This window comes from Stegastes partitus, unplaced genomic scaffold (assembly GCF_000690725.1).
Source record: "Stegastes partitus isolate 25-593 unplaced genomic scaffold, Stegastes_partitus-1.0.2 Scaffold1399, whole genome shotgun sequence".
NCBI lineage: Eukaryota > Metazoa > Chordata > Actinopteri > Pomacentridae > Stegastes > Stegastes partitus.
Window position 1 is genome coordinate 45859 of NW_007579130.1, and position 13190 is coordinate 59048.

At 39.2% G+C, this 13190-nt stretch overlaps 1 protein-coding gene across 5 annotated transcripts; it reads right to left on the reverse strand.

Moving 5' to 3' along the window:
* Window positions 1-1731: 1731 nt before the first annotated feature.
* osbp (oxysterol binding protein) lies at window positions 1732-12615 on the reverse strand. Of its 5 annotated transcripts, none has more exons than XM_008299274.1 (17): window positions 12532-12615; window positions 11214-11384; window positions 10662-10870; window positions 10330-10492; window positions 10103-10214; window positions 9809-10007; window positions 9572-9674; window positions 9384-9447; window positions 9107-9274; window positions 8762-9007; window positions 8384-8504; window positions 8004-8107; window positions 7772-7867; window positions 7096-7280; window positions 6767-6996; window positions 6353-6400; window positions 1732-4526 (listed from the first exon to the last, which is right to left on the reverse strand). In XM_008299274.1, the coding sequence occupies exons 2-17, from the start codon at window positions 11345-11347 to the stop codon at window positions 4384-4386; spliced, it is 2325 nt and encodes a 774-aa protein (XP_008297496.1). In that variant the 5' UTR covers window positions 11348-11384; window positions 12532-12615; the 3' UTR covers window positions 1732-4383. The 5 variants fall into 5 exon arrangements, with proteins under 5 accessions (XP_008297496.1, XP_008297495.1, XP_008297499.1 ...); XM_008299273.1 differs by having other exon boundaries at window positions 9572-9686; XM_008299277.1 differs by lacking the exon at window positions 6353-6400.
* Window positions 12616-13190: the final 575 nt, after the last annotated feature.

Below are 13190 nucleotides of genomic sequence, written 5' to 3' on the forward strand. Positions count from 1 at the left end.
CCTTTTATACTCCGCTGTGTCCGGTGAGGGCGGCCAATAGACTGGTCCTGTCAGAAAAACTCTGGGGAAATTGTGTCCAAACACACATCCAAACATGGAAATCTGGGAATATTTGCCGTAGTTTGGATTTTTATTTTTTCAGTTATGGAAACTATTATAATTATAACTCCCACCCCCACATAGCAGTCTAAGTGGTTCGAAAAACAAACAAACAAACACAACAACTTAGATTCGTATTGGTTTGAATGAGTCACATTCAAATCTGCTGAATCTTAAATACTGTAAACATGTTAAACTTTCAATTTCAGTTCAGAATTGAAAATCAAAACTTCTGGTCTTCTGAAACCACCCAAAATTTCCAAAGAAATAGGCCCTGCTTCTGACATAGCAATGTGATGTATCAAGACAGTTTGTTCCTATCCTATGTAACTTTCTTTTCTTTCTTCTTAAAGTAGAGATTTCAAATTCTACTGTTGTTTTCTCTCCTAAACAAAAATCTATAAATAAACATAGAAATAAATACAGCTTGCTCTCATCCTGGAGTCTGTAATTTGTCGTAAGTAGGCTCCAACTGTAATTACAAATGGCCACAGCTTTGTTTATTTGACCTTTATTTAACCAGGCAAGACAGATTAAGAACATAGTTCTTATTTTCAACTGTGGCCTGGAAAAAGGAGAGTCCTTTTGGGGGAAAGGGACAAGGGGGCTAAAAAACAAAATAAGATTAAATTAAAACAAACAAGACAAACAAGACAATCTAAACAATAAATCAAACATACAATCTAAACAAGGTATTTACAAAGACAGCTAAAACACACACACAAAATGAACAGGACAGTCTAAGTGAGAGCAACATTTCTCTTTAAAATAGTCAATGATAAGAACTTTGAAGGAGATGAGGCCATCTAGCCTTAGTGTTTTTTGTAAGTCATTGCAGTCTCTGGCTGCAGCAGACTGAAAGGACAACAAACCTAAAGAAGAATTAGCTTTAGGGACTGTCAACAGAAACAGGTTTGCAGAACGAGTGTCGTATGCTGAGGTGGAGACATACCAAGAAAAGTTTTGTATATTAACATGAACCAGTGAATTTTACGGCAGGTATGTAAAGATGACCAATTCAGAGAAGAACCCAGAGTGCAGTGGTGTGTTCTAAAGAGAGCATTTGCTACAAACTGGATGGCAGCATGGTAAGAGGATGTCCAGCTTTTGCATGCCGATCTGTAAAGGACATCCCCATAATCAAACACAGTGTTAATGTAACAACATTGGCTCAAAAAGATTTGTGATTTGACAGGTGACTTGTTACTCTGTACTAAGCACTTGGGAATATATTTGTCCTCCTACAGAAAACACTGACTCTCAAAGGCTGAAGTTTGCTTGAAATGTTTTCAAGGTAACCAGGAATGGAAAGTATTTACACAGGTACTGTAATTATGTAAGTACATGTTACTACTTATGAGAACAAAAAGCAGTCAGACAAGACTAACTTTACATCAACATTACAACACTGCTGACAGATGAAGGCGTTGGTCACTTTCCATATATCACATTCTGAAAGTAGCCACTGTGCACGAGTACTTTCAGTTCTACATCTTTCGAACAGGACTTTTCTAAGAGTCCTCCTAGGTAGAGCCCACTCATACAGTAGTTCAAACAGGTACAAATAAAAAGTAAATGCCTGCTTAAGCTAAAAGCTGCTTTGTGTTGAAAAAAACAACAACCACACATCGGTGCATCATCTCCATTCAAACTTTAATACAGTCAATTTTTAACACAATCTTGCTGAAAAACTGCATTAAAGGACAGAAATGGTGAAAACTATGCTCAGAATTGAAAATCAATACATTTGTTTGCAATTCTTGAACATGGTTCAGGAAAAAACTTTTCAGAACAAACTCACAAAATGACAAACTCTTCGGTAGCCAACGTCTAAAGTCGACCATTTATCAGTCAAATCAAGTCAGAAATCACTCATGTATTGTACTGAAGTGCAAGAACACCTTCAGTCTCTTTTTAAGAAACGTCTTGGACAGTGTCAGCCTCCATGGTGCCGGGCAGAATTCGTAGCTGGAGACAATAAAAGGGATGAAAAAGGTAGAAATCTAAAAAAAAAACAAACAAACAAACAAAAAAAACACAGAAATGGAACGATGGGTCTACGCAATTGAAACCAAGGACTAAATCCAAAAAAATAATGAAGAGACAAAGTGTAGCATCTATATAGGTGGCATATAAATTAACAGTTGAAGGTAGTAAGGAATTATATAGGTCAAAAAGAAATTAATATAATTTAAAAAAAGAAAGCTATCAGAGGTGGTAAAGGGTGGCTCATGGGGACATGCTACACTCAGGTCGGACAATGAAACTATATCCAGTTCTGAGTAAACAAGAAAGAAAAATGGAAAAAAAAAAAAAGAAAAAAATTAAAAGTGCATCACTGCCTTTAGATTCTCTATCAATGCAACCAGTTATTATCACAATTACTTTACTATTTAATATATTTACACAGAAACATTTGCAACATTATGAATTGCCTTCATTTTGAGTGTTCTCATTTTAAGTACACTTGAATATAAAATGGAGTTTAGATTTGTATCCACCACACAGTCCCTCCACTCACGACAAACAACAACAACAGAGACGAATGCAAAGACGGAATTACGTTTTTTTTTTCCTTTTCTTTTTTTGCAGCGTTCTTGCTTCACACTGCCCTCGCATTTCATTTTGTGCCACATGTATGAGCAGAGGCACTCTTATTGCTGTCTGTTAGAAATCTACACTCGCAGCACACAAAGACTAGAATATCAAGATTAAAGCTATGATCAGTAAGTTTTAAAGGAAACCAGGAAGGGAAAAGCACTCGCCTTGTATTTCCCTTCACTTTACAAATCATCAGGCCAGTAGAAATCAGTGTGTATATCTCAGTGACAACTTGGAGCACAGCTCACCTGCTTTAAATTTAATCTCAACTGGTTACATGAAAAGCCTAAACATTTACGCTGAAAGCGGAACTGAAATGGTTTTTCTAGTTACAAAAATACATCTAAAATCCATGTATTTGGAGAGGCAGAGTGGACTTGCTCACACATTTTACTTTAAATATAAGGATTAGAGTAGATTTATTACACTGCAACAAACAATATGATTTTATCTAACCAGGCTGTGACCCAAAAGTCAACACCTGTACTCAGCAAAAAGACAGTGAAAGAAATGTTTTGCTTCCCACTGGCAATGAAAATTGTTATTTTCATTGGTGTCAATACATATGTTTGGTAACAGCACTTCAGTTTGAATGATATTCAATGTGTTACCATATGAAATAAAGAACATGTAGTCACATTAATGTGCTGCACACAGAAATGTATTTTTTGTCAAAAGTGTAGAAAAAGGAAATTCTTTAAGAGTGAAAAAGTAAAAAAAAAAGACAACTTATAGGGATTGAAGCACTTAGCCATTTAAGAACTGTGTTTAGGGATTGTTAAGGTGATCAAACCAGACTTTATCAGGCCAATAGGAGGAGTGGCATCATCACAAAAAGCTACATCTCTTCACCACTATATCATGTATTTAAAGAGGTTTTGAAGAAATATTGGAGGGATTAAAAAAGTAATATGAATGAGACAATAGGTTTTGAAATGAACAAATGAAGTGCAAAAATTGAAAAAGGCTAACATTTAGATATAGTGTTCATCCAGAGGTGTTGTTTCACTTCAAAGACTAAAGCAGCACCACAAATCACCATAAATTCGAAGGCAAACTCTGTATTATGTGTTTGTGACACTCCAAAAATAATTGCTGAAACATGCCATTAATTATTTCCTTGGAAAGTTATTGATTTCCAAACCTCTGAAGCTTAAGCTGACTGGCTGAAACAGTGAATATTCACTGCATGAACTATTAGATACTTTTGATTAAACTTACAGTGGTGCTGAGCTGGGGAAGCTGCAATAAATTTATTTCAAAATAATCACAAGCAAGAACCAAAACAAACACATAAATCACATGTTAGGTTGTAGATCACTCTATCAATTCAAACCTTGTACATTGTAAGATTTCATCTGGAAGAATTATGTCTCTGAAAACAGTGTCCAATGAAAATGAATAATGACAATACCAGAAAACCTGTTAATGCAACTCAAAAGTTGGCTCACAGGAGCCTGGACTGGGAACAAACAGTGGGTGGACCAACATCAAGAGGCAGTGAAAGGGAGTTCTGTAGTCCAGATAACCTTGATCCTGCTGAATGGGGTGATCAGAGGAAGCAACGGACACTGAGGATGGGTTGATGTCAGGCTTGATTTCCTACTCTAGCTGGTAGAGGGGAGCGCCCCTTTTACCTTCTTCTTATTCGTTTACCACTGTGGGAAACTGTTTCCGCTGTGATCAGAAGATGTCAGGGCACATGTCCCAGCTTCCCTGGTCTTTCGCCTCCCAGTAACCTCCCTTGTAGACATGGAAAGTGTCTCCGGATACAGGGTCATCAATCTTCTCGAACCACTGTGCCTGGTAGTTGTCTGGATGGGCGCCTGAAGGAATTGAAAGGAAAATCTTTTACCAAAAAGAAGCTTTAGAGGGGTGAGGGGCGAGGGTTAAGAAGCCACTGAGGCTACTGTGACCGCATATCAGGCTTCAGTGAAGCTGATATGCTCTCAGATGGCAGACAAAGAGACAAACATATTGAATGTTACCAATCGCTTGGTCTTCAAATGCACCCTAGTCAAACAAAATGCAGGAGGCAGAAACCATCAATGACTTCCTCTATCATGTACCACATCGAGAGAACCAGGCTTATGACTAATGCACTAACCACCCAGTGCCAAAGTACACTGATTGATGACAGACAAAATGCCACGCAAATGTGTTCGCACTAGGCTTACTGTGCAAATTCTAGAGTTACCTACAGCTACTCTCCTATAGGAACGTCTAGGACACACGGGACAACAGAGAGCAGGACTGATGTTACTTGCTTTTAGATGGAGTTCCATTAGGACCTTCTTTGCCTTCCACTAAGAGAGAGCAAGTTGTAAAAGGATGCAAAGAGGAAAATGATGGAAGTTGAACAGAGGGTTTTTCTACTCTGGATTTTAAAAATGCACTAGAAAGTGTGACATATTTCCATTATATGCGTTATATTATGATCAGAATACTTGCTTAGATAAGGGAAGTGTGATGGTCCATAAGGGGCTGGGGAAAAAAAAAAAGAACAAGGGATGATTCTTTGGGAGATAAGACATGTAGAAGGTATGATCTGAAAATGTCTGGTACAAAGAACAGTGAGTGAAAAATGAAAGGGGCTACTTGCATGCAACAGGAGTGTGAGAGGGAGAGTCCTCTGTGTCAGCTGAGCAAACCCCAGCACAAAAAAAAGATGTAAATGCACAACTCGGACACTCTCCAAAATCCACACAAATGCTTGCTTACATTTTAAAAGTGCTTTGTGTTGCATCTTAGGCAGTATAGTCTTGTCACAAATACAATGACAGCTCAACAGACTTATTGGAAACAAAAAAACAGACAATTTTTGACCTTCATTTTATATAGCACTTCCTGTCAAAAAGGATCACTTCTTCTTATAGGGGGACCACTTATGCTCATTTCCAGCTCTCTACTTTTCTTCTGGGACTCCACTAAAACAGTTTTGCATGATTTATAATCCAAAATATAATCTGCCTGTTATCTTGCTGGTGTGGAAGTTCTGAATGCTAACAGTAAAAACACCAAATAACATCATGTGGTGATGTTATTTGGTGAAATACCAAATAACAAAAAATAACATCATTTTCCCTTCTTCATTGCAAATGGAAACTTCTTAAATCCATGCATAAATGTTAGAGCCAAAATCTGATCTGGAATACCAAAGTGGTCAACACAAACGTCCGCAGCACCACAGATTACAGCAGAACGTCTTTGTTCGGTATATATCATGTTCATTACCTGCGTATTGTGGAACACAACGTTGGCTTTGGTCTTTCAATCACAAGCAATGCGTTGTGTGAATAGTTTTACAAATTACTTTCATTGTTTAAATCCTTGGATCAGTGCTGGTCAAAATTGTTTACGAGAACTATATATACATACACACATGCATATTAATATCCAATAATAGGGTCACATTTTGTGATGTCAATTTGGAATTAAGTTGTCTATCAACCCAACCAACACTTAAGAAGCGGGCGTCTATTCACAAAAAAGCACGTACATCCCAATAGTTTGAGAAACTTTGAAATCGCTAGTATTGGGAAACAAGTCGATGAACAGCATACAGGTAACTTCTTTCTTACTTGTCTCTAAAAATGCCACACAAAGCACCTTTAAAATGACACTCTATGTCAAACCGTGAAATGATACTTGCTTTCATCAGAAACCTCACTTGCTTCCGTGCCAGTCTCTTGTACATCGGCTAAATGGAACAGAAATGCATGAAGGGACATTAAAATGTAGATGAGCTGCTACACAGATGACAGAGAAGATATTTTGCACCTTGGTATTTCACACGCAGACAAGTTGCATGTGAGCTTTGGATTCTAGCGTCGACATGAAGCGCAGATCAAGAGTAAGAAAAGACTAAAAGAAGAGTACTTGCTTTTCAAAGGTGAGTCATTGATTGAATCCTCAGTGATAGCTTAGGGTTGAGACAGGGATAAGTAGACAAAGAATACCAAGACAGACAAAGTGGACAAAAGATGAATGGACAGAAAAACATTGGACAGAAACACAAGACGAATAGATAAACTCCAAAACAAAGCTCCTTTCTTTCTTCTCCTACCTTCCTCGGGTGAGCTGGCTGCTTTAACAGCTTCCCTCTCTCTTTCTCGACGGGCAGTGCGTTGTTTTTCTTCGAGCCTCTGTTTCTCTGCGTTTGCCTCATCCCAGCGGCCGTCCTCCATTAAGCGCTGGTCGGGGCGACGACGGCTGTCTGTTGGCGCCACTCCATCTTCAGTTTCATTAAGCGTCAAGGCCAGCGTGGAGAAGAAGTACATGGTCTCCGCTCCATCTCTGTACAGACATCACCATAAAACATCAGACTGCACCACAGCGTCAATTGCTTCAAAGCACTTTCAACCTTCTCAACTACCAGTCGTCTATAAAACTTACGGTAAAGGGTTCTTTCTCCAGATTTCTTTGGCTTTGAGGGTCTGATATACAGTCCTCTGTTTGCCTTCAGTGCCGTTCTCCCCTTTACTGCTTTGCATTATCCTGGAAAACTCCATCTTCTCATCCCATGTTCCTGACAGCACGTAATGGGCCTTTCCATCCTTATCTGTCACAACTCCTGTTACCTGAAGAAAAAAACAAAACAAACAAACAGCTTTCATTTAATAATGTAGTCAGAGATAGCCTATGTTATTGTTTGGTTTCAATGCTTTGAGCTCCTCACTCTCCACAAGGAAGCATCGAGCTCAGATCAGAAAGGAGTAGGGAGTGGTGATATTAACGTCCCCCCTGCTACGACACACAGGCCTACAGGTGGATGCTGGGCTGTAGGCGGGACTTTTGATATGCAAAAAGCAGACTTGGTGACAGCAAGGAGCTGCAAAGCTTTTGAGAGAGCGAAATGGCAGCAGACATGCAGCAAATGAATGAATGGACTCCCTGAGCTATTCTGTAAGCTCTTCTTCATTTCTGCAACTTAAATGTAAAATTGCCGATATCCACCAGATATACAGGTATCACTAAGGTTCTGCATAATGCTTGCAAAACAGGAAAAAATGGCTTAATTCTGGAAAGAAAATACTACCTGAGGAAACATTATTTTGTTGAAAAAGCCTACCTTTCTTGGAACATCTCTGGAGAAGTAACTGTAGGGAGCAAACTTGAGGTGACAGCGATCTCCTGTCTTGTGGTTCACCACATCGATCTCTCCTGACTGTCACAGGACAAAATTAAGAAAGAACATGTTACATTAAATATCTTAAGGGTTAATAAACCTTAACTTACATCATTTATTGTCATATGCCTGATGGTATATTACTTTTTCCGACAACTTATGACTTCAAGGTTACCTGATCAATCCATAATTTCCCAACAATAATGTTGTGTACTGTTGTGGTCACTTTTTTCCAAGAGTAGTGATTGTTGCTCTTGTCAAATAAACACTGGATAGAACCTGGTGACAGAGAGAAAAACAGTGTTACGTTTGATTGATGTTTGTCCTGCTCAACCACAACTTGTCCCGCATATTTAACACACTGAATGTGATACTGCACTGAAATAAAAATAAATAAATTGAAAAAAGTAAACAATGTACAAAGTGACAGTGTGCACACAGACTAAAAACATGTTTGCAAGCAACAGTCACCCCACAGTTAGCACGAGGGATTTCTCTTGCATGCAGTGATTATTCTTTTAGCCTGCAGTTATACAAACACATGCACACACTCACCCAAGGGCATGATAGAGAGATATTTTCCTCTAAATTTGCTGGCAAGTGCAATCTCCTGTCTGAGGGTCCAGCCCTTTTCAGAGACAGCATGGTGAGCTGCAGCAGGTGGGTGGTGACTCACCTGAGAAAAAGTGAGTGCAGTGAGGTGAGAGAAAAGGCAGAAAATTCAAAATATGCTTATTGTAATTATGCGATAGCTTCAAGCTATTTCAGAAAAAAAGTGCTTGCACCGACATACTTCAAGCATGTTTGGACTGAAAGCAGGTAAAACCTGAACATGATTCTGTACATGCACTAGAGTATAAACCAAACCAAATATAGTCTACATAACTTCAGATGAAGACTGTTCGTGTTAGTTAATCCGTTTTTCCTACATACCTGTTCACAAAGAGAACGGTAACCGCACTCTCTGAGCCGATCAAGCTCAAAGGTTTCTCCCAGCAGAGGATTGAAAGGCTTTCCTGTGCGGTGGACAGTGGTGGAGTAGGAAGAGACTGTGAAAGCTGCTACATAACACATTTGCTCTAGAGAATTCTGACACTTAGCAGCCTTATCCAGGAGCTCGTAGTACTCCAGGTCTTCAGATAATCGTTGCAGCATTGACAAGGGCTCATTGAAATTCACCTAAAAAAAGGCACAAAACCACAGACAGAAGTCTAATATTTCAGGTTATGTTCACAGGAAAAAGCGACTTACATGCCTACAAGTGTAAAGATTTCTTACAGGCATTGGTATCTTTGACAGTTCCTTTCCAATACAGTTCTTCATGATGCTCCACAGATTGAGGTAATAGTTGGGTTTGTCAGGGATACGTGTTCGTCTTTGTCTAACTGGCTCTAGCTCGAGAGGCTGTGGAGACTCCGGATTGGATGCCAAAGACAGTTCATCAAACTGATGGAAGAAAAGAAAATCAACGTTAAGGGTCATGTGGCTTTGGCATGTTGACAAGTGGCTAAAAATAAAAAAATAAAAAAATCTGAAAAATAAACTTAGCACACACATTGACTGACTGATCATCCATTCCAATCTCACTGCTGAGTCCACTGACGTTGCTGCCAGATCTCCTGAAGAACAGAAAAACACAAGCACAAAATGTAAAACAAAACACAAGAAACACAGGCAGGGAATGAAACAAAATACACTGAGATATAAACATAAAATGACAATGAAAGAAGGACAGTTCATAACCTGTGATACTTGGGGTCAGCAGGGACAGTAATAAACTCTGCTGGGTCTTCCATGGCATCAAAGAATTCGTTGTCATCATCCTCATCGCTGGCATCACCTTTTCCTGTAACACCACCTCAAATTTAAAAAAAGACACCAGAAGAATGAATGACTGAAAAGCTCAACAGCTGACTGGTGAAAGCATGCTGCAACACAGAGCAACATCAGGGCAAAAAGTCTGGAGTATCAGAGTTTTACCTTTGCTACCTAAGGTGGGATTGCTGAATGAGGAGGGGAGAACCGTGGCTCCTCTGAAAGCTCTTTCCAGGTGGTTATGCTGTTTGGCTAGCTGCTCCAGAGTCTCCTCCAGACGTATCCTCTGGTCTCTTTCAGTCTGTAAAGCCTTCTGCCAGCGCTTACTGTGATTCTGGGCCAGGGAGAGGAAGTCTCTACATGCCTTGGGGATCACACAGACACAAGAGCAACAAATCAGCAAACAAGCTCTGCAGCAGTGTGGTGTGGTCTGTTTTGATTAACACTTGGATAACTTACATTGATCATGGCATTAGAGGTGATTCGGAACAGTGTGGCCCTTTCTGTGACTTGTCTGATCTTTTCTCCCATGTCTGCTCCAACACGAATCCCCTCTAGCTCTGATAAAGATCTGAGTTGGTGGAATAGAGCAACAAATGAACGAAAACACAATTCACTTCTTAAACAAACTAACACAATAAGTTACTATTGCCTTTCCTTCCCTTAAATATAGAATTTTTTCTTACCTTTGGAGAGCAGACCCATGCTTGACAATGAGATCATTGCAGGTGGTAAGGTCTTCCACCTTGCTGCTGAGAGTGCGTAGTGTGGACTGGACTTCTGAGTTACGACAGCCTCCTCCCTGTCCTGAGGTTGGGGGGACTGCAGGGCAATCATCACCGGAGTCATCTGAGCAAAAGGACAGAGAGGACAATAAATGACCAAGAACACAAAAATATCACGAGAAAACTTTGCACATACAGAAATATACAAATTTGTTCCTGGCTGCTATGTAAGTCATACAGACTTTGTTGTGGATTTCAACATTATGTCTCCTGTATTCTCCAACCCCTCTCACCGGACTCAGCCTGCATGCGGACAGCCTTTGCTTTGGCAAGTTCCAGAGCAGTGATCCACCGCTGGCGCTCCACTTCTGAGCTGGCCTTCAGATGATAGGTCTGTGCCCCTCCATTGGAAATGACAAAATTGCACGAGTCCTCCACAGCGATGTTTGCTGTGGCCAAGTTGATGGTACCTCGGCATGTGTGACCCATCTCTGCCTGGGTCCTGAAGACAGACAAAATGACGACAGTCAAATGTTGTGTTACCAAACAACTGGTTTGTGAAGTAAAAAATAATATCAGACCATTTCATTCTTATAAAACACACTGTATATTTACTGAGCTCTAATAATTTATGTGAGCTGCTCATTTCAACAAAGCTAAAAAGACACATGGATTTATATGGTGTTAATGTTACTGCTCAAGAAAACATAGTTACACTCATTATGAGGCATTCCTATATTGAAAACAAACATGTATAACAACACTCTTGTCATGCTTCCTCTGCTTGGTAGCAGCTTTATTTCATTACACATCATTTTGACTTCAGCAATATACATACAGCTTACCTATAGTAAGACAGCAGTCCATTGCTGAGAACAAACCAGCGTCTCTGGTAACCTTTTATGTAGTTAGTCCATTTGAAGAGCCAACCTTTGTATGTGTCTCCAGGGGTTGGAGTAGGGGGCTTAGGCTCAGACATCACAACAACCTGTGGTTTTACTAGTCAGGGTTAGTGCCTGTGGCAGGAAAGCAGATGATCAAAGTTTACACCGATACTGCATTGTTGGACTTAAAACTGTTCATTGTGCCCAATATAGATTTAAGGTAAGTTAAGATAAAACTTTATTGATCCGGAAGTAAATTCTTGGGCCATTTATTGCTCAGAAAAAAACACAATGACATGGCATGCGAATAAATGCAGTGCCTAGTAGAACAGCAAGAAGATATAAGTAAGACACATTATTGAAATAGAATGACTAAGCTAAAGTTTAACACGACATGTATGCCCAAGCCAGTCCAGACTCTAAGGTAGTACAGACCCTGACATCAGAGTAAATGCGCTTGTTGGTGTTTCCAATTAATGACATCCTATAACTTTATAAAACAATTTATCAATCACTATATAAGACACATAAATGTGTTGATTTATTCTGTGCTAACTGAAACAGGAAAACATGTAGTTCACATAGCCAAATACCAATCTATGCTAAATCATTAAGGCATTCTGCTGCTTGGCTTTGGTCATTCGAGTCACACTAACAGCATTACATTCACACATAAACCCTGCAATTAGGTCTTGTTTAGATTACACTGCTCCATTAGAAAGTGCTAGCTCGTCCATACTTGACAGATGTTGTTTACTCCTATTATGACGGTGAATTAAAGCCATCAAAGCCTCTAAATATGAATCAGGGATTTGTCACTAGTGCTAGCTCCGTTTCTGTAAGGTGTCTGTTCAAATGACACAATAACAACGAATCGAGGAGCGTTGCATGACACCTAATACTCTGTTTGGCAAACTATCGTTTAATGCGTTTAACTGTCAATTCTCGGACACTGGGAAAACACCGTATACTGCCGATAACAGGCGGCTTAATCCACCAGTTATTTGCTCGAGTGACATTCAGGTGTCAAGTAAAAACAGCCTGGCGAGCGAGAAGTAAGTTACACCGATGCCAATTCCTCACATCAAAGCTACTTAAAACTCTCTCCGCCACTAAGCTCGCTGCTAGCTAAACAACAGGAAGCTGTAAAACAAGATGACACGTCGTAGTCGATGCTGACGGTCGTTTTCAGCTGTGCAGCTCCTTCGGCCGTTTTTTTAATTCGATGTCTTAATTAACATTAAGACGTAATCACGTACCGCCACCGAGCAACACTTACCTATCGGTGTACATGTCGTGTTGGACGCAGCTATGTTAGCTCGCTACTGATAGCTTTGCTAACTACTTTGCTACAGGTTGTGCAATCAAATAGCGTCCGACCAGCCCCTCAACTGCCAACATTAGTTCCGCTTCAGACTGGCGGCTTATAAAAATTAGAAAAAAACAAACACTAAAATAAATAAATAAATAAATAAGTAATAAAAAAATCCTACACAAAGCACTATCTAAAAAAAAACGTCTGTATAATCTTTCATAAAAAAAAACGTCTGTATAATCTTTCATTTTATGAGTCATAATGGTTAATTTACAATCTGAAAAGGTGCGTGAATTATTTTTTTTTAAAACTAACAGTTCTAATTGTTTAAAACAGGTTCCTGCATAATAACAAATACTTTAAGATACAGAAAAAGTAAATACCGGTTACTAATATCTTAAGTATTGTTTAATGAATTTATTTAAATATCCTCTTTAGAAAATTACCCACTAAATGTCATGATACAATGATGCAGCTGACAAACTATCAATGGGAAAAAATCCACCTAATGTAACAGTGTGTAATGTACACATTTTCCATAAACATATTTATAATACTGGCTTATATAATTTAGAATTTGTGTTAAGTTAATTTTTCAAGTCTCAAAATTGTATTTTTGAAAG